This window comes from Dermochelys coriacea, chromosome 5, assembly GCF_009764565.3.
Source record: "Dermochelys coriacea isolate rDerCor1 chromosome 5, rDerCor1.pri.v4, whole genome shotgun sequence".
In the NCBI taxonomy this organism is placed as follows: domain Eukaryota; kingdom Metazoa; phylum Chordata; order Testudines; family Dermochelyidae; genus Dermochelys; species Dermochelys coriacea.
The window spans coordinates 51,489,261-51,509,242 of NC_050072.1; the positions used below are offsets into that span (position 1 = coordinate 51,489,261).

General features: G+C 40.5%; 1 protein-coding gene across 3 annotated transcripts in view; it reads right to left on the reverse strand.

The window, feature by feature from the left end:
• The window catches only part of MCCC2 (methylcrotonyl-CoA carboxylase subunit 2), a 97,206-nt gene that overhangs the window by 73,793 nt on the left and 3,431 nt on the right, over positions 1-19,982 (reverse strand). The window contains exons 2-5 of one of the 3 annotated variants that reach the window (XM_043514282.1): positions 16,866-16,969; positions 12,438-12,504; positions 7,201-7,285; positions 3,443-3,544 (exon numbers count right to left, since the gene is read on the reverse strand). In XM_043514282.1, the coding sequence (XP_043370217.1) occupies positions 3,443-3,544; positions 7,201-7,285; positions 12,438-12,489 (239 nt within the window). In that variant the 5' untranslated portion in view covers positions 12,490-12,504; positions 16,866-16,969. Of the gene's footprint in view, positions 1-3,442; positions 3,545-7,200; positions 7,286-12,437; positions 12,505-13,403; positions 13,866-16,865; positions 16,970-19,982 lie in introns of those variants that run through there. The other 2 variants (XM_043514281.1, XM_038402314.2) reach the window with 2 other exon arrangements.

Here is a 19,982-nt window from a genome sequence, read left to right on the forward strand (position 1 = left end):
TTTTCTTACACTCTCAAAATCTGTTGCAATGTGCATGTCCTTCTCGAAAAATCCCCATTTCTGTGTTCTGTATTGGCAGCATTCATATTCTGAGAGGGGGACCCATAGTATGACAGTCGTGTGTCAAACTATAAAGCAGTCCCCCAACCTTCTTTACAGTTGCATCAACTAAAGGAACAACTTTATAGCTTCAATTGTTGTTCATGTGGCAAAGCAATTGTTCTGTTGATTAGCAGTATATAAGCTGAAAAAAAAAATAGTTTACAATGCAGGGCTCCCACACTGTCAATGTCAACAGTGATATTACTTTTCAACATAAGGCCACCCACAAGGCATTAACAAAAAGAGAAAGTGTTTATTTTAACATAACATACATGCTGGATTTAAAATCAACTGTAGCTAAATACACTTTGGAAATTCGCAGTCTAATATACTTTTGGAAGAAAAAAATACATCATTTTCTTAACTGTACGTAGGAACCTGGTTGAAAATAAAATACTTGCTGTCATCATTCCTGATGAAACTGGAAATAGTAATCAACAGTCATGACTAGATAGATACATCTTTGATGGCAGAAATGAGGCTCTTGATGTGTTAGCATCAACATGGGAGTTTAGAACCAAGGAACTATGAATTAATAATATATTTTGTTAACTATTTCTTTTCAGTTCCAGATAAACTAACTTGGCTTCTTGGGTTATTGAGAGAACAAGAGACAGGTTCTCAGCTCAGAGCAGCTGAGGGAAGCTAGTAGTAGTCGAGTAGAAAAGGTGTTTCTAAGATACATTTCAATCACCCAGTTCTGAGCTGTTCAAGGATGCTCTAAACTACGCGAGCTGCAGTCATCAACAGGGATCACTTCACCAGTCTAGAATCAGTGGAGCACCATGTGATCTGCTCTTCCCCTCAGAACCTTAGCTGAGGCTGATAATCTGGCACTAAGACTCTTGTAGATATTTAAGCTGATTTTTAAAAAATTTGTTATTAACTAACTAACTATTGACTTAACTCTGAGCCATTCTGTCTTTGCAGCACCATAACTTCATGCTAGAAGAGCCTGTGAGTGGCTCTACCTAGAATCTACCATGGATTCATACCAATGAATCTATGAATTACCCAGACAGACTGTGAAAGCAAAGCAGCAACAGTTAGTTGCTCACTGATCAGCCAACTTATGTTAGAACAGAGTAGGTGAAATCCAAAAACACCAGAAATCTCCCAGAGTGACCCAGGTACTTAAAACTAAAAAAAAAAAAAAAAAAAACCCTCCTCATTATTAGAAACAAAACCAAAGAACAGTTCCACCTCAGTGGCATCCCCTTAAAGCCACAAGCCATTTGAATGCCCTTACTAAAAGAGATTTTATTTTGAAGAAAGGTAAATGGCTGATCGGAATATTTTTTTTTAAGAAAGAAATACGAGAGGAGCTTGGCCATTAAGCCATACATTGTGGGTGGCATGAGAAGGCATTAGATAAAATCACTACCCTCCTCGGGTTCCTTCAGCTTCCTGGCTCATCATCCCCAAAGTAATATCCCATTACACTAGTTTTAACAAGTGCATCAATCTCCCTTAGAGAGACTTTAAATGAACAAACCCCATTCTTAATCCAGGACACCTTTCCACATGTTTAAAATTGCCTTTCTACCTCACCTATGTCCTGGCACAATTAACCACTTATTTCTCATCAGAAAGATAACAATGCAGCTTTCAAATGAGTTAATAGGGATGTTGCTACATGTATTGTCTAAGGTCTGATCTACACTAGAAAATTAGATCAGTTTAATGACATAGAATCATAGAATCATAGAATATCAGGGTTGGAAGGGACCCCAGAAGGTCATCTAGTCCAACCCCCTGCTCAAAGCAGGACCAAGTCCCAGTTAAATCATCCTAGCCAGGGCTTTGTCAAGCCTGACCTTAAAAACCTCTAAGGAAGGAGATTCTACCACCTCCCTAGGTAACGCATTCCAGTGTTTCACCACCCTCTTAGTGAAAAAGTTTTTCCTAATATCCAATCTAAACCTCCCCCATTGCAACTTGAGACCATTACTCCTCGTTCTGTCATCTGCTACCATTGAGAACAGTCTAGAGCCATCCTCTTTGAAACCCCCTTTCAGGTAGTTGAAAGCAGCTATCAAATCCCCCCTCATTCTTCTCTTCTGCAGACTAAACAATCCCAGCTCCCTCAGCCTCTCCTCATAAGTCATGTGCTCTAGACCCCTAATCATTTTTGTTGCCCTTCGCTGTACTCTTTCCAATTTATCCACATCCTTCTTGTAGTGTGGGGCCCAAAACTGGACACAGTACTCCAGATGAGGCCTCACCAGTGTCGAATAGAGGGGAACGATCACGTCCCTCGATCTGCTCGCTATGCCCCTACTTATACATCCCAAAATGCCATTGGCCTTCTTGGCAACAAGGGCACACTGCTGACTCATATCCAGCTTCTCGTCCACTGTCACCCCTAGGTCCTTTTCCGCAGAACTGCTGCCGAGCCATTCGGTCCCTAGTCTGTAGCGGTGCATTGGATTCTTCCATCCTAAGTGCAGGACCCTGCACTTATCCTTATTGAACCTCATTAGATTTCTTTTGGCCCAATCTTCCAATTTGTCTAGGTCCTTCTGTATCCTATCCCTCCCCTCCAGCGTATCTACCACTCCTCCCAGTTTAGTATCATCCGCAAATTTGCTGAGAGTGCAATCCACACCATCCTCCAGATCATTTATGAAGATATTGAACAAAACGGGCCCCAGGACCGACCCCTGGGGCACTCCACTTGACACCGGCTGCCAACTAGACATGGAGCCATTGATCACTACCCGTTGAGCCCGACAATCTAGCCAGCTTTCTACCCACCTTATAGTGCATTCATCCAGCCCATACTTCCTTAACTTGCTGACAAGAATGCTGTGGGAGACCGTGTCAAAAGCTTTGCTAAAGTCAAGAAACAATACATCCACTGCTTTCCCTTCATCCACAGAACCAGTAATCTCATCATAACATCAGTCAGGGGTGTGAAAAATCCACAACCAACCTAAATCCACCCACCCCCACCCCCGTGTAGACCGCACTAAATTGACAGAAGAATTCTTCTGTCAACCTAGATACTACCTCTCAGGGAGGTGAATTACCTACACTGATGAGAGAACCTCTCCCACTGGCATAGACAGCACAGCCGCAGAATTTTAAGTGTAAACAAGCCCTACGAATAAGAATAATAAGAACCCAGCTGAATCCTTTCCCTGAAGTCAAAACTAAATCGGTAGAATAGTCATTTTAGTAATCTTCTGGGTCACAGGAGTGAAATACGAGAAAGCCTTCAACTTAATATTGGAAACACAGGCCTAGATGGCTCCCAGAGCTGGAACTAGGAATCACACAAAAACATCCTCTTGCTTGCATAATAGACATAATATGTAGATCACTGGCAATTACTTACCCCGACACTCTTCCAATGCCTGTGATAATGCCTCCTGCCGGTACCTCTTCATTACCATACAACTGGTAACCTGCAAACTGGGAGAACTCCAAGAATGGAGACCTAAAAAAATGACAAACATTTTGACAAGATTATTAACCGGAAGCAGCCTGACAAACATTATTTTCTTTTGTAAAGTTCATGGTTTTAAAATGTGTTCTTGCAATACATCTTCCAAACAATTGATATGTCAAAATTTCGAACCAACACTACTTGCCAGCAGGGTGAATAAAAATCAATGATTTTTAAAAATAAATAAAACAATTGGATTTTTTTTTATTTAAATTGGATTTTTTGAGGAAAAAACCTATCTAAAGATAGTTTTAATTAAGATACAATATAGCTCAAAGATATTTCATCATAGAATAGGGATTATAAATTCTAATTCTATAGTATGAGACAATATAGTCATATAACGTCTAAGAAAAGTTTTGTAAATGAGTTCCAATAGTTCATGGAACAGGGACACAACCTTATGGGGTTCCAGGGGCTTCCGTATAGATTATTTAGGTTAATCTCTACATACCCAATGGGACTCAGTGCTCTATCCAGAAGATACCATCAGAAATGCTTAGTTTTGCAGTTCTCAAACTGTGGATTTGTGTCTTCAGAGATAACGTGCTTGTTAACAGCAAAAATGGTTTTAAATAAATAAATAATATATAGAGGTGAGAAATAACAGACCTCAATCCTATTGTCCCTCTGCAAATTTGTGTACACAGAGTCAACTCCTCACCTCTCTCTGAAAGCGAAAAGTTTCAAAAAGTTCAAAGAATAGAAGATTGTTGGGGGGTGGAATAGATCTGGACAAGGAGAAGAAGTCTGGAGATAAACGTGAGAAGAGAGGGACAGGCAGTAAAAGTGAAAGTGAAACTGTTTGAGCAGCATATTCCAGAAGTCTGGAAGCCTTTCTGAGTGTACCCTTCATTGATTTGAGATCTACCATACCATTCTCTCACTAGAAGGGAAAATCTATAATGGCAGCAGGCCATAAAAAAGACCCAGTTTGAGAATATTTTAATGAAGTTCCCCTACTTGTGGGTAAGACAGGCATGAGTGCAAAATGCAAACAGTGCAACAGAGAAATGCAAGGCCTGGTTGCCCAAATGAAACAACATCATGAGAAGCGTTCCTTCTCAGGAGGTAGCTGCATTGAAGATGATGAAAGGAACATGTCTGAACATGCAGGATCTTCAGGTTGGTAAACTTTTTTAATTTCATACTTGTTTCGTAAGGACTGCCTGTCTTCCTTCTGGACTATTCTTGAATATTCATGTTTGATCAAAGAACATAGTTGTTACTTTAGATGCAGTTGTGATAAAAAATAAATAGCTGAAATAGGCGAGATCTTCCTTTTACAATTTCACCTTTAAAGTAGTACCGAGTGTCAGTGAATGCAATGATAATACTAAATGAGCAGTATGCTAATAATAATTAAATAACTGCATTGACTTATTTTGTTAAGGAGAATCCATCCTCAACATGCAGGATTCTGAAGACTATCTACCTTCAAGATCACCATCATTTTCTATAGTTTCAGAGTTATCTGCCAATGATAGTGTTTCAGTCACATCATGTGTGTCACATAGCCACAGTATATCACCTGTAGCAAAAAGGGAAGAAAAATCTCCATCATCCAGAAACAAACATAGATAAGTTTGTGATAAGAACCAGCAGATTACAAAAAGAGGCAATGGATGAAAAAAATTGCCCAGTTTTATGCAACAAACTCTCCTTTCCGTATGATTGAGAACCCACACTTCATTAACATGGTTCAGTCATTAAGACCAGGATACAGTCCACCCAATGGAGCAGATGTCGCAGGCAAATTGCTGGATAAAGTGTATGGAAGAGAAATTGAGCAGTGTGCAAAAGGTCTAGAGGGTGAAATTGTTAACCTGAGTCTTGATGGGTGGAGCAATGTCCAGAATGTTGTATGTGCTTGTGTGACAACAGAAGAAGGAAATGTCTTCCTTACAGAAACAATTGATACATCAGGAAATGCACACATAGCAGAATACTTTCAAGAAGTAGCAGTAAAAGCTATAACAAACTGTGAAAAAAAATTCAAATGTCGAGTATGCAGCTTGGTCATAGACAATGCTGCAAATGTATCCAAGATGAGAAGAAATTTAGAAGAGATTCCCAAGCTAACAACATACGATTGCAGTGCTCATTTGACACACCTCCTAGCCAAAGACTTCAGTGTTCCAGAAATAAAGGCTAATGATGTTGAAATTGCAAAATACTTCCGTAACAACCACTTTGCAACAGCTGCTCTGAAAAAAAATGGAAGAAACCAAGCTAACTCTCCCACAAGACGTGCGATGGAACTCAGTGGTGGACTGTTTCAAGCACTATATCAAGAACTGGCCCAATCTGATGACAGTTTGTGAACAAAATCATGACAAAATAGATGGCACTGTCACAGCCAAAGTTCTCAACATTGGGCTTAAGAGAAATGTTGAACACATGCTGAGTACCCTGAAGCCTATTTCTGTAGCCTTGAACAAAATGCAGGGAAATAGCTGACAGAGTTAAATTACAAGCATTAAAAAAAACTAATGGGACAAGCACTCTCTACAGCTCATTTTCTTGCAAATATTCTCAATACTCGGTACCAGGGTCAAACCTTAACTGCTGAAGAAGAGGAGTTGGCTGTGACATGGACATCCAGCAATCAGCTCTCCATGACAACAACTATAATAAACTTCAGAGCTAAGGGTGAACCATTCAAGAATTATATGTTGGCTTATGATGTTTTAAAGAAAGTCATAAACAGTGAACTGGTGGAAGTCACTTAAGCACTTGGATTCAGAGACTGTTGAAGTGATAATCTTCTGCCGGTGTAGAAAGAAAATTTTCTTTCTTTAGACTAATTCATTCCAAATTGAGAAATAGTTTGGGACCTGAAAAAGCAGGAAAGCTTGTTTTTCTTTTCTAGATTATGAACAAACAGGAAAATGAAGATGAAGATTACTGAGTCAGCTGCAGAAGCCAATATTTTAAGTTTCTCATGTTGACCAGGCTAACATAGTCAATTTAATTTTTGTTGGGTTTTTTTAAATACTTCATTTAACTATTTTAGTTAAAAACAATTTTAACAAAACTGAACCTGATTTTAAAAAACCTGAACGTTTAACTAAATTCAAAAATTCATGTTTGTTTTGTTAAAATATTATACGTTTGCTGTTGAATACATAATATTGTTGTTTTAGTTAAATAAAACAATTTAAATGTCTGTCTGGTGATGTTCTCCTCCTAATACAACCTGGCAAGAAAATCCTCCAAATATTAATGATTAACCTGTTGAATTGGAGATAGTTCACCTCCCAATGACTTCATAAATATCTGCTTCAATTACTTTTGGTAAATGAAATAACCAAACAATCATTCATTTTCTGATACAGCTGTAAAACTAATCTGAAAAGTTTTCAAAATAAATCACTTTAAAAATTTATGGTGTATACCTTCTAAAAATGAAACCTGAGTTGTGAAGAACATGTATGGAGGTTATAACAACCAACAAGAATGCACTTTTATGTAGAAATCCATGATTAAATCTAGTCTTCCTGACTAGTGATTTAAATCAATTTGATTTAAATCAAATCCACCCTGCTTGCCAGTAGTTTAGGAACTTCAAAAAAAGAGACAGTTCTGTTAGTTTACACAACACAAAAGAGTATTTGATGCTTTATAGCCAAAAATAAATTACCCACCCTGGATCTATGAGTCTGTCAATTCTCTCTCTGGGTAACAGCTTTCCTCTTGATGTATGAAGCTTCCGTGCCTTTTCTCCACCCCCTGTGATACAAGATCATTCATTAGATCTACTGTACACACAAATGAATAAATCACTATTATCATTTAACTTAGAATGAAAACAGATCTGAATTCTCAATTACAAAAACACAGACCTTAAAGAGACAATATATTTAATTGAGCTTACATTTTAGATGACTGATTTAAGATGATGATGCAGATAATTCTGTTTGTCATATGTTCCAAGTTACTTTTTCTACATTCTTTACTAACAAAGTTTGAAAGCAAATAAACTCTCAGCTAATAGAGCTCATCTGCTGCTGTCATCTGGAGTTGTCATTTTGACAATGAACTAACAGAGCACTCAAAAGCTTACTTTTCAGGGATCATAGGAAGGAGAGATGGGTTGTGTTCATTTCCCTACAGCACATTCTAAATTGCTTTTCTGAGTTCACTTTTAAATTGCTCAACTGATGGGAGATTTCTCGGGAGATTACTCTAGAGCGTAGAAGACCTCACAGTTGGGGTGTACAGCATTTAACATTCAGCCTACATTTCCTTTTGCTCCTCTTCATCCATTACTTCGTTATCTCACTTTGGACTACCCTAAATTATACCTTTCATTCCTTGGCGTTTAACACCATTCCAACACTTGTTGCCAGCTGACATCTCTCACCCCCTTAGTAGCAGTGGCATGTATCATTTTATATTTCCTCAGAAACTAACCCCACAGATGTCAGTGAAGGCTAATTCAGTGAGAGCCATTCCTATTGACAGGGTGAAAGAGAGACACTTTTACCCTTTAGAATTATGCCAGACAGCCACCTAATCATTTTTGTATGCTTTTATGCCTTTTCATTACACTATAGACTTCACAACTTTAGTGAATTCCACAGACTGAAGGGTAAACTAATGCTCAGGAGGAATTTAAGTGAGCAGGATAAAGGAGAGTGACTTCAATACTTTGCTTTTCTCCTATCCCCATCTGAGGGAAAAACATAGGAAGAGTCACAGAAACAAACAGCCCTATCCTATTAGTCCTGAGCACCACTGGGAGTCACTGATCACCCTTCACATCCATTGAAATTAATGGGAAACAACGATATTCAGCACTTCCCAGAAGAAAATCTGGAGCCCAATCCTGCAAGCAAGTAATAACGATAAAATTAAACATGCAACTTTAACTCTGTTCCCTTCCGAAGTTGTGGAAGAAATTGTATTGTAAAATTTGAGAAATAGCAACTTGACAAATAAACTCTCATACTGCAGACAAACAAAGGGGCAGAGTTGAAGTTGGAGGTCCAGCCCTGTTAGTTGTGCAGTTGGAGGTCTACAACAGTTAGTTGTGCAGCCGTGATTTTAAATTTTATATTCTTCACTTAGTTGGAATTAGTCAATTTGGATTTTACTATCATTGAAGATTAATCCCTGTGTTTGTAGTTTTCCTATAGTACAAGGCATGGCTAAGTTCCTCAAAGGTCATCTCTGCAAACTGAGGGTATATCTACACTACAGCAGCACAGCTATAGCTGCAGTGCTGTACTGTAGTTGCTTCTTACATTGACAGAAGGGTTTTTTCCATCTATATAGTTAACCCACATCTCCGTGAGGCAGTAGTTAAACCAACAGAAAAATTTTTTCACGGACCTAGCTGCTTCTACACCAGGTTTTAGGTCAACATAACAATATCTCACAGGCCACAAAATTTTTCAAAGCCCTGAGCAATGTAGAGAGGACAATCTAATTTTTAGGTGTAAACTAGACCTGATACACTTCTTTTCAAGTTGTCAGTTAGTGTATTTGCCCAGTTGACTGGTTATAAAGGCAAAAAGCATAGCAACAGACTGGAATGAAGAAGGGAAAACAGGTGAAGTGAAAAACATATCAGTAAAAAGAAAAGGAGTACTTGTGGCACCTTAGAGACTAACAAATTTATTTGAGCATAAGCTTTCGTGAGCTACAGCTCACTTCATCGGATGCATTCAGTGGAAAATACAGTGGGGAGATTTATATACATAGAGAACATGAAACAATGGGTGTTACCATACAAACTGTAACCAGAGTGATCACTTAAGGTGAGCTATTACCAGCCAGAGAGCGGTGGGGGGCGGACCTTTTGTAGTGATAATCAAGGTGGGCCATTTCCAGCAGTTGACAAGAATGTCTGAGGAACAGTTCGGGGGGGGGGGATAAACATGGGGAAATAGTTTTACTTTGTGTAATGACCCATTCACTCCCAGTCTCTATTCAAGCCTAAGTTAATTGTATCCAGTTTGCAAATTAATTCCAATTCAGCAGTCTCTCGTTGGAGTCTGTTTTTGAAGTTTTTTTGTTGAAGTATTGCCACTTTTAGGTCTGTAATCGAGTGACCAGAGAGACTGAAGTGTTCTCCAACTGGTTTTTGAATGTTATAATTCTTGACGTCTGATTTGTGACAATTTATTCTTTTATGTAGAAGAATAAAAGAATAAATGGACACAAATCAGACGTCAAGAATTATAACATTCAAAATCCAGTTGGAGAACACTTCAGTCTCTCTGGTCACTCGATTACAGACCTAAAAGTGGCAATACTTCAGCAAAAAAACTTCAAAAACAGACTCCAACGAGAGACTGCTGAATTGGAATTAATTTGCAAACTGGATACAATTAACTTAGGCTTGAATAGAGACTGGGCGTGGATGGGTCATTACACAAAGTAAAACTATTTCCCCATGTTTATCCCCACCCCCCACTGTTCCTCAGACATTCTTGTCAACTGCTGGAAATGGCCCACCTTGATTATCACTACAAAAGGTTCCCCCACTCTCCCCACCGCTCTCCTGCTGATAATAGCTCACCTTAAGTGATCACTCTGGTTACAGTGTGTATGGTAACACCCATTGTTTCATGTTCTCAATGTATATAAATCTCCCCACTGTATTTTCCACTGAATTCATCCGATGAAGTGAGTTGTAGCTCACGAAAGCTTATGCTCAAATAAATTTGTTGGTCTCTAAGGAGCCACAAATACTCCTTTTCTTTTTGCGAATACAGACTAACACGGCTGCTACTCAGAAACATATCAGTAAAAGTCTCTTATTAACAGTCCTATTTGTTTAAACGAATACTGTCATTAAATTCATTAAAACAACATACTTAGCTGTTCCTAAGATGTTAGGAATTTAAAATTATTTCATTTTAATAATCAACTTTCTACTATTTATTCAGTTTGCTTACTTCTTGCCTTTCTCTCAGCTTAGACAATGAAAGATACAGATACAGATACAAGATATAGTTTCATTAATTTCATTTCAAGTCAACTTCACTTTCCTTTAGAGTCTGTTTCAGGTCCTTATGCACCAGCACACAGCTGTGTTATTTGAATGGCAAACATAGGGTACATTAATTTAAAAACTTCACTGCAATTTTTTTAAAATGTCATGGAAACATGTTATTGGTGTTAGATTTTTGTTAAGATTTATTATTATTATGGCAAAACCTTATTGAACCAAATTAGACCTGATGTTATCCCTTCAAAGTTTTCAACTAATGTAAGGTAGCTGAGCTAGACTCAAATAGGAATAGCTCTACATTTCAGGAATACAGTTAGCACATTGTACCTGAGTAAATAGTATACACCTGGTTAATGTATGATTTATTAATGAATCAAAGAGTTTAAGGACCACCACATCATCTAGTCTGACTTCCTGTATATCACAGGCCACCAACACCACCCAGCCCCCACACACTAAACCCAACAACTGAAACTGGACCAAAGCATTACAGCCCATAGGTGACTAGACTTATGTCCCCATAGGAGGGACTGAAGTGCACCAATGGCCAAGGATCTACAATCACAAGGAAATGATTAAGTGAAATACACCTAGATCAGGGGTGGGCAAACTTTTTGGCCTGAGGGCCACATCGGGTTTCGGAAATTCTATGGAGGGCCGGTTAGGGAACGCTGTGCCTTCCCAAACAGCCAGGCATGGCATGGCCCCTGCCTCCTATCTCCCCACCTGCTTCTCACCCCCTGATGGCCCCTCCCCCCCGGGACTTCTGCCCCATCCAACCCCCCTGTTCCCTGTCTCCTGACCGCCCCCGGAACCCCCACCCCTGACTGCCCCCCACCGCCCCATCCAACCCCTCCTCGCCTTCCTGACTGCCTGCCCAGGACCCCTGCCCCATCCAACCACCCCTTCTCCCTGACTGCCCCTGGAACCCCTGCCCCCCACCACCCATCCAACCCTCCCTCCTTCCTGACTGCCGCCCCAGACCCCTGACCTCATTCAACCCCAACCGCCCCGACCCCTATCCACACCCTCACCTACCACCCACTGAACTCCCCTGCCCTCTATTCAACCCCCCCCCCCGCTCCCTGCCCCCTTACCACACTGCCTGGAGCACCAGTGGTTGGCTGCGCTACAGGTGCACTGCCCAGCTGGAGGCAGCCACGCCACCGTGCAGCACAGAGCACCAGTCAGGCCAGGCTCTGCAGCTGCACTGCCCCAGGAGCTCACAGCCCCGCCACCCAGAGCATTGCACTGGTGGCGCAGTGATCTGAGGCTGTGGGGAGGGGGGATGGTGGGAGAGGGGTAGGGGGCTAGCCTCCCGGGACGGGAGCTGAGGGGCCGGGCAGGAGGGTCCCACGGGCTGGATGTGGCCAGCGGGCCATAGTTTGCCCACCTCTGACCTAGAAGATCCTGCAAGTGACCTGCACCCAAATGCAAGAGAGAAAGGTGAAAATACAGGTCTCTGTCAATCTGGGGGAAAATTCCTTCCTGACACCACGTATGATGATCAGTTAGGCCCTGAGCATGTGAGAAAGAAACAGCCGGCTGAGAGAGAGAGAGAGAATGTCACCTCAGATCACTGGCACACCCTGTTCAGTATCCCATCTCCTACCATGACCATCTCTGATGCTTCAGAAGAAGAGACCAAAAACTCTTGCAGAAAATTTTTTTCTTGGGCAGGGTGGGAGGGGGAGGGGAGGGCATTCTTTCCTGACCCTTGCAGGTGGCTGGGTGAAGCCCTGAAGCATGAGCTTTAGGAACATAAATGAGCCCTGCCACCTACTGACACAAGAAACCCCATCACACAGCACATAAATTTGTCCAGTTATTAAAAAATAAGATCAGTTAAGATAAATTCTATAAAAAATAAATCCAGGGCTACTTTAAATAATGTTCTAAAATCACATCCACAGAACTTACCTAATCTGATTTTTTCTGCTAGCTCTTGGAGTTCAGTTACTAATGCTTTCATTCGTTCATAGTTTTCCTAGATAGGGGAAAAAGATGAGCATTTAAACTTTAACCAACACTAACAGTACTATATTTTAATAGAGAATCATGTCACAGGAAAATGTGTTAGTTACTGGTGATATCACATTGTTTGTTCCTCTTCAAAAAAATTTATATTTTCTTTACACTAATAACAAAATTTTCACTTATCTTTTATCCAAGCATCTCAAAGTGCTTTCAAACAAGCCTCACAAGAGCTCTAGTGGAGTTGGATTCTCAGAAGACTTGTTTTATGTTTCAGTCCATCAGAAATCAGCTTATCCATAAAAGGAGGCTATGGCAGGGGAAGGGTGCTCGGGTTTTTTCACCTAAGTTTTAAGTTTTGTTTTTAACTAATCATTATAACATACATCAGAAGGACTGAGTTCAAATGCTAGTACTCCTACTTTGTGCCAAAAGTTCATTGGTTCAAGTCCCAGCCTGAGGAGAAGTTAAAACTCAGATTCTCTATACTTATTCCAGCTGACTACTTAGGTATAAGCTAGGGCTGTCAAGCAATTAAAAAAATTAATCGCGATTAATCGCACTGTTAAACAATTTGTCATTTATTTAAATATTTTTGGATGTTTTCTACATTTTCAAATATATTGATTCCAACTGCAACACAGAATGCAAAGTGTACAGTGCTCACTTTATATTTATTTTTGATTACAAGTATTTGCACTGTAAAAACAAAAAAGAAATGGTATTTTTCCAATTCACCTAATACAAGTACTGTAGTACAATCTCTTTGTCATGAAAGTTGAACTTATAAATCTAGAATTATGTACAAAAAACTGCATTCAAAAATAAAATAATATAAAATTTTAGAGCCTGCAAGTCCACTCAGTCCTACTTCTTGTTCAGCCAATCGCTCAGACAAATAAGTTTGTTTACATTTGCAGGAGATAATACTGCCCGCTTCATGTTTACTATATCACCTGAAAGTGAGAACAGGTGTTCTCATGGCACTGTTGAAGCCGTGTCGCAAGATATTTATGTGCCAGATGCGCTAAAGATTCATATGTCCCTTCATGCTTCAACCACCATTCCAGGCAACATGCATCCATGCTGATGACGGGTTCTACTCGAAAATATCCAAAGCAGTGCAGACCAACACATGTTCATTTTCATTATCTGAGTCAGATGCCACCAGCAGAAGGTTGATTTTCTTTTTTGATAGTTTGGGTTCTGTAGTTTCCGCATCAAAGTGTTGCTATTTTAAGACTTCTGAAAGCATACTCCACATCTTGTCCCTCTCAGATTTTGGAAGACACTTCAGATTCTTAAACCTTGGGTCGAGTGCTGTAGCTATCTTTAGAAATCTCACATTGGTACCTTCTTTGCGTTTTGTCAAATCTGCAGTGAAAGTGTTCTTAAAATAAACAACGTGCTGGGTCATCATCACAGACTGCTATAACATGAAATATATGGCAGAATGCAGGTAAAACAGAACAAGAGACATACAATTCTCCCCCAAGGAGTTCAGTCACAAATTTAATTAACGCATTATTTTTTTAATGAGCGTCATCAGCATGGAAGCATGTTCTCTGAAATGATGGCTGAAGCATGAAGGGGTATACAAATGTTTAGCATATCTGGCATGTAAATATCTTGCAATGCCACCTAAAAAAGTGCCATGCAAATGCCTGTTCTCATTTTCTGGTGACATTGTAAATAAAGAGAGGGCAACGTTAGCTCCTACAAATGTAAACAAACTTATTTGTCCCGGATGACTGGAAAAAGGCTAATGTAGTGCCCATCTTTAAAAAAGGGAAGAAGGAGGATCCTGGGAACTACAGGCCGGTCAGCCTCACCTCAGTCCCTGGAAAAATCATGGAGCAGGTCCTCAAAGAATCAATCCTGAAGCACTTAGAGGAGAGGAAAGTGATCAGGAACAGTCAGCATGGATTCACCAAGGGAAGGTCATGCCTGACTAATCTAATCGCCTTTTATGATGAGATTACTGGTTCTGTGGATGAAGGGAAAGCAGTGGATGTATTGTTTCTTGACTTTAGCAAAGCTTTTGACACGGTCTCCCACAGCATTCTTGTCAGCAAGTTAAGGAAGTATGGGCTGGATGAATGCACTATAAGGTGGGTAGAAAGCTGGCTAGATTGTCGGGCTCAACGGGTAGTGATCAATGGCTCCATGTCTAGTTGGCAGCCGGTGTCAAGTGGAGTGCCCCAGGGGTCGGTCCTGGGGCCCGTTTTGTTCAATATCTTCATAAATGATCTGGAGGATGGTGTGGATTGCACTCTCAGCAAATTTGCGGATGATACTAAACTGGGAGGAGTGGTAGATACGCTGGAGGGGAGGGATAGGATACAGAAGGACCTAGACAAATTGGAAGATTGGGCCAAAAGAAATCTAATGAGGTTCAATAAGGATAAGTGCAGGGTCCTGCACTTAGGATGGAAGAATCCAATGCACCGCTACAGACTAGGGACCGAATGTCTCGGCAGCAGTTCTGCGGAAAAGGACCTAGGGGTGACAATGGACGAGAAGCTGGATATGAGTCAGCAGTGTGCCCTTGTTGCCAAGAAGGCCAATGGCATTTTGGGATGTATAAGTAGGGGCATAGCGAGCAGATCGAGGGACGTGATCGTTCCCCTCTATTCGACATTGGTGAGGCCTCATCTGGAGTACTGTGTCCAGTTTTGGGCCCCACACTACAAGAAGGATATGGATAAATTGGAAAGAGTACAGCGAAGGGCAACAAAAATGATTAGGGGTCTAGAGCACATGACTTATGAGGAGAGGCTGAGGGAGCTGGGATTGTTTAGTCTGCAGAAGAGAAGAATGAGGGGGGATTTGATAGCTGCTTTCAACTACCTGAAAGGGGGTTTCAAAGAGGATGGCTCTAGACTGTTCTCAATGGTAGCAGATGACAGAACGAGGAGTAATGGTCTCAAGTTGCAATGGGGGAGGTTTAGATTGGATATTAGGAAAAACTTTTTCACTAAGAGGGTGGTGAAACACTGGAATGCGTTACCTAGGGAGGTGGTAGAATCTCCTTCCTTAGAGGTTTTTAAGGTCAGGCTTGACAAAGCCCTGGCTAGGATGATTTAACTGGGACTTGGTCCTGCTTTGAGCAGGGGGTTGGACTAGATGACCTTCTGGGGTCCCTTCCAACCCTGATATTCTATGATTCTATGATTTGTCTTACTGATTGGCTGAACAAGAAGTAGGAGTCAGTGGACTTGTAGGCTCTGAAGTTTTACATTGTTTTGTTTTTGAGTGCAGCTATGTAACCAAAAAATCTAAATTTGTAAGTTTCACTTTCACAACAAAGATTGCATTACAGTACTTGTATGAGGTAAATTGAAAAATACTATTTCTTTTGTTTATCATTATTACAGTGCAAATATTTTAAATAAAAAATATACTCTTTGATTTCAATTATGACACAAAATACTATACGAAAATGCAGAAAAACATCCAAAATATGTAATAAATTTCAATTGGTATTCTATTGTTTAACAGTGCGATTAAAACTGTGATTAATTTTTTTAATCGTGATTAATTTTTTTGACTTAACTGAGATTAATCGACAGCCCTAGTATAGGCTAAAGACACCAAGATGCTTATCAAAGAAAGAATAAAAATATCCTGGTGTCCTCACCAACATACCTTCTTTTAATAAAACGGGCTCTAATGTTTTTGGATGTGAGTAATCATTAATGAGCTCATAATTACTGCCCTGTTTGCCAGAGTCACTGCACAAAATTATTATTGCAGCATACCTCAGTAATTAAAGATACTATCCCACCGTATTCCAATATGGCTTTTTAAAGACTCTAATAAGAGTTGCTATTTTTAAATATAGATAGATAGATTACATATACACACACACACATATAGGGTATAGTAGACAAAGAAACAAGACAATAGCTATTGTGTACTCATTCATATTGAGTTATCTTATTGTTACCCAGTTAGAAAATATAGAACTCTGCTTTAATATCAATAGAACCACTCTGTTTAATTCTGAAAATTTAGAATTGTCAATCAAAGTTGTCCCCCAGATATCTAATGAGTCTCACAACAATAAAGCTCTCTCAGGTCAACACAATACCCTGACTCACTCCTCTAGTTACAGAAAGGGCACAATGGTGATGGAGAGGAAAAGGAAAAGAAAGAGATGAAGTGCATACACACAGAAAACAAACAAACACTAAGACAATTTTCATTTGAGTTATTTTAATTTCATACTAAGTCATATTCTGTTGCAAAAGATCATCACATGCATTTTGAAGTTATTACTGAAAGGTGAGAAATCCATTTTAAAATATCTTTACTGAAAAGTGAAAATATGTGGTCCTAATACATGGCTTTAAAATTTTGCCAGTCACCTACTACTCAGAGCTGATATAAAAGATGTGTGGGTGGGGACCGATCAGCAAGATCCAAGGACACAGTTTGATTTAAAAAATCCAGCTCTCAACCCCCCATACCAGCTCCTGAAAAAGGTTTCATATTCTTAGCAAGGTGCTTTCCTGGGACACTGCTTATATGTGCCATCTTTATTTATCGCCCTTTGGCTAATAAGCATCTGAAAAGACTAAAGCCTCTACCCTCAGCTGCTGGAAGAGAGATACTCTCTTTCACATACTACCACTCTATAGCCTACTGGCTGCTTTGAGTATGGGGCATCTCCACAACCCTACACCCCTCCCCGCACTTTCCAGGCTCCTGGTGGGGGGGGGGGGAAGTGGTCTATTATGCTTCATTCCTCTTTCGGTCTTTTTTTTTTTATTTTAATCCCCTCACCTTGCAAATAGCTCCAGTACCTACTTCTACTGTTCACCACTTTCCTTAATAGTAAGTACACATTGCAATTGATTATTGCTAGTTTTACTGGTGTCACAGGATTCCCAATAGCAAGCAAAAAACTGACCAGTCTTGTTAATTTCACCGCTCTGCTGCAGCAGTTGTGCAAAAGCTCTCAGCAGACTAAGGGAGACAAAACTGAATTCAGTTCACATCCAAAAGATTCTCTTTGTAGACTTATTGATTAGCTTTTTCTTTTATCAGAGAGTCTAAGGCCAGAAAGGATGATTGTGATCACCTAGTCTGACCTCCTGTATAACACTGCACATAGAACAGGGGAGGCCAACATGTGGCTCCGGAGCCGCATGTGGCTCTTCAGAGGTTAATATGCGGCTCTTTGCATAGGTGCTGACTCCAGGGCTGGAGCTACAGATGCTAACTTTCCAATGTGCCGGGTAGTGCTCACTGCTCAACCCCAGGCCCTGCCCCCACTCCATCCCTTCCCCCAAGGCCCCTGCCCCTTCCTCTTCCCCTGAGCCTGCCATGCCTTTACTTCTCCTCTCTCCCTCCCAGAGCCTCCTGTGCATGCAAAACAGCTGACTGCGGGAGGTGCTGATCCGCATGGCTGCCGGTGGGCGGGAGGCACTGGGGGGGCTGATGGGGAGCTGCTGACGTATTACTGTGGCTCTTTGGCAACGTACATTGGTAAATTCTGGCTCCTTCTCAGGCTCAGGTTGGCCACCCCTGACATAGAACTTTACCAAAATAATTGCTAAAGCATATCTTTTAGAACAGGGGTTCTCAAACTTGATTGCATCGCAACCCCCGTCTGACAACAAAAATTACTTCACGACCCCAGGAGGGGCAACTGAAGCCTGAGCCCACCCAAGTCCCGCTTCCCTGAGCTGGGGGCCAAAGTCCGAATCCCACTGCCCCAGGTGGGGGGGAGCCTGTAACTTGAGCCTCGCCGCCCAAGGCTGAAGCCCTCAGGTTTTGGCCCCCAGCTGTGGGCTTGGGGTTTGGCCACAGGTGGTGGGACTGGGGCTTTGGCCCCGGGCCCCAGCAAGTCTAGCGGCAGCCCTGGTGACCCCATTAAAACAGAGTAGCAATCCACTTTGGGGTCCTGACCCACAGTTTGAGAACCGCTATTTTAGAAAAACACCTAATCTTGTTGTAAGTGACAGAGAATCCAGCACGATTCTTGGTAAATTGTTCCAAGGTCATTTACTCTGACTGTTAAAAAAATTTACACTTTATTTGCAGTCTGCATTTGTCTAGTTTCAACTTCCAGCCATGGATTGTGTTATAACTTTCTCTACTAGACTGTTCCCCATGTAAGTACATACAGACAATAATCAAGACGCCCTTTAACTTTTTTTCTCTGTTAAACTATATACATTTATCTCCTTGAGTCTATTACTATAAAGCATGCTTTCTAATCCTTTAATTGTTTCTTGTGGATCTTCTCTGAACCCTTTCCAATTTATCAACATTCTTCTTGAATTGTGGACACCAGGAATGGACACCATATTTCAGTGGCAGTCGCACCAAGGCCAAATACACAGGTGAAATAACCTTTCTGTTCCTACTTGGGATTCCTATTTATGCATCCAGGAATTGCATTGCCCCTTTTGGCTACAGCGCACTGGGAGCTCATGTTCAACTGATTATCCACTATGACCCTCAAATCTTTTTCAAAGCCACTGCTTCTCATATGAGAGTCGTCCAGCCTGCAAGTACAGCCTACCTTTTTTGTTCCCAGATGTATACATTTAGTCATATTAAAACACATATTGTTTTCTTGCGTCCAGTTTACCAAGCAATCTGGATCATTCTGAATCAGTGACTTGTCCTCTTTATTATTTATCGCTCCCCCAATTTGTGCGTCATCTGCAATCTTCATTAGTGATGACTTTATGTTTTCTTCCAGGTCATCAATAAAAATGTTAAATAGCATAAAGCCAAGAACCAAACCCTGCAGGATCCCACTAGAAACACATCCATTCAAGGAGGAGGAGGATTCCCCATTTACAATTACATTTTGAGCCCTATCTGTTAGCCAGCTTTTAATCCATGTTACAGGTGCTATGTGAATTTTATATCATTCTAGTTTTTTAATCAAAATATCACAAAGTAACAAGCCAAATGCCCAAACTTGTAATCTCATTAAAAAAAATAAAAATCAAGTTAGTGTGACAGGATCTATTTTTCATAAACCTGTGTTGACTGGCATTAATTATATTACCCTCCTTTAATTCTTTATTAACCAAGTCCCACAGCAGCCACTATTATCTTGTCCAGGATCAAGTCAGCCCTACAATTACCCAGATCATCCCATTTACCTTTTTTTAAGATATTGGCACAACATTAGCTTTCTTCCAGTATTCTGGAACTTCCCCAAATTTTTAAAATGTTATAAAATAACCATCACACGTCTGTTTTATTTTTAAGCCTACGATAGTTACAGCACCCCAAATCTCTGTAACTGTGATTAAGAAAAAATATTTTCTTTATTCTTTGTTTTCTTATGTGGTTCATTTGCCAGGATGCTTTCTCCCTTATTCAGTTGCCCCACATGTCTCTCTTTCACACAGTATCAGGGAGATAAAACCCCCCTTTAAAAAAAAGTGATTGAAAAACCACAAATATTGGCAGAGGGACTTGGAAACAGATACTCTAGCTGAAACTAAACTCATTTTTTAA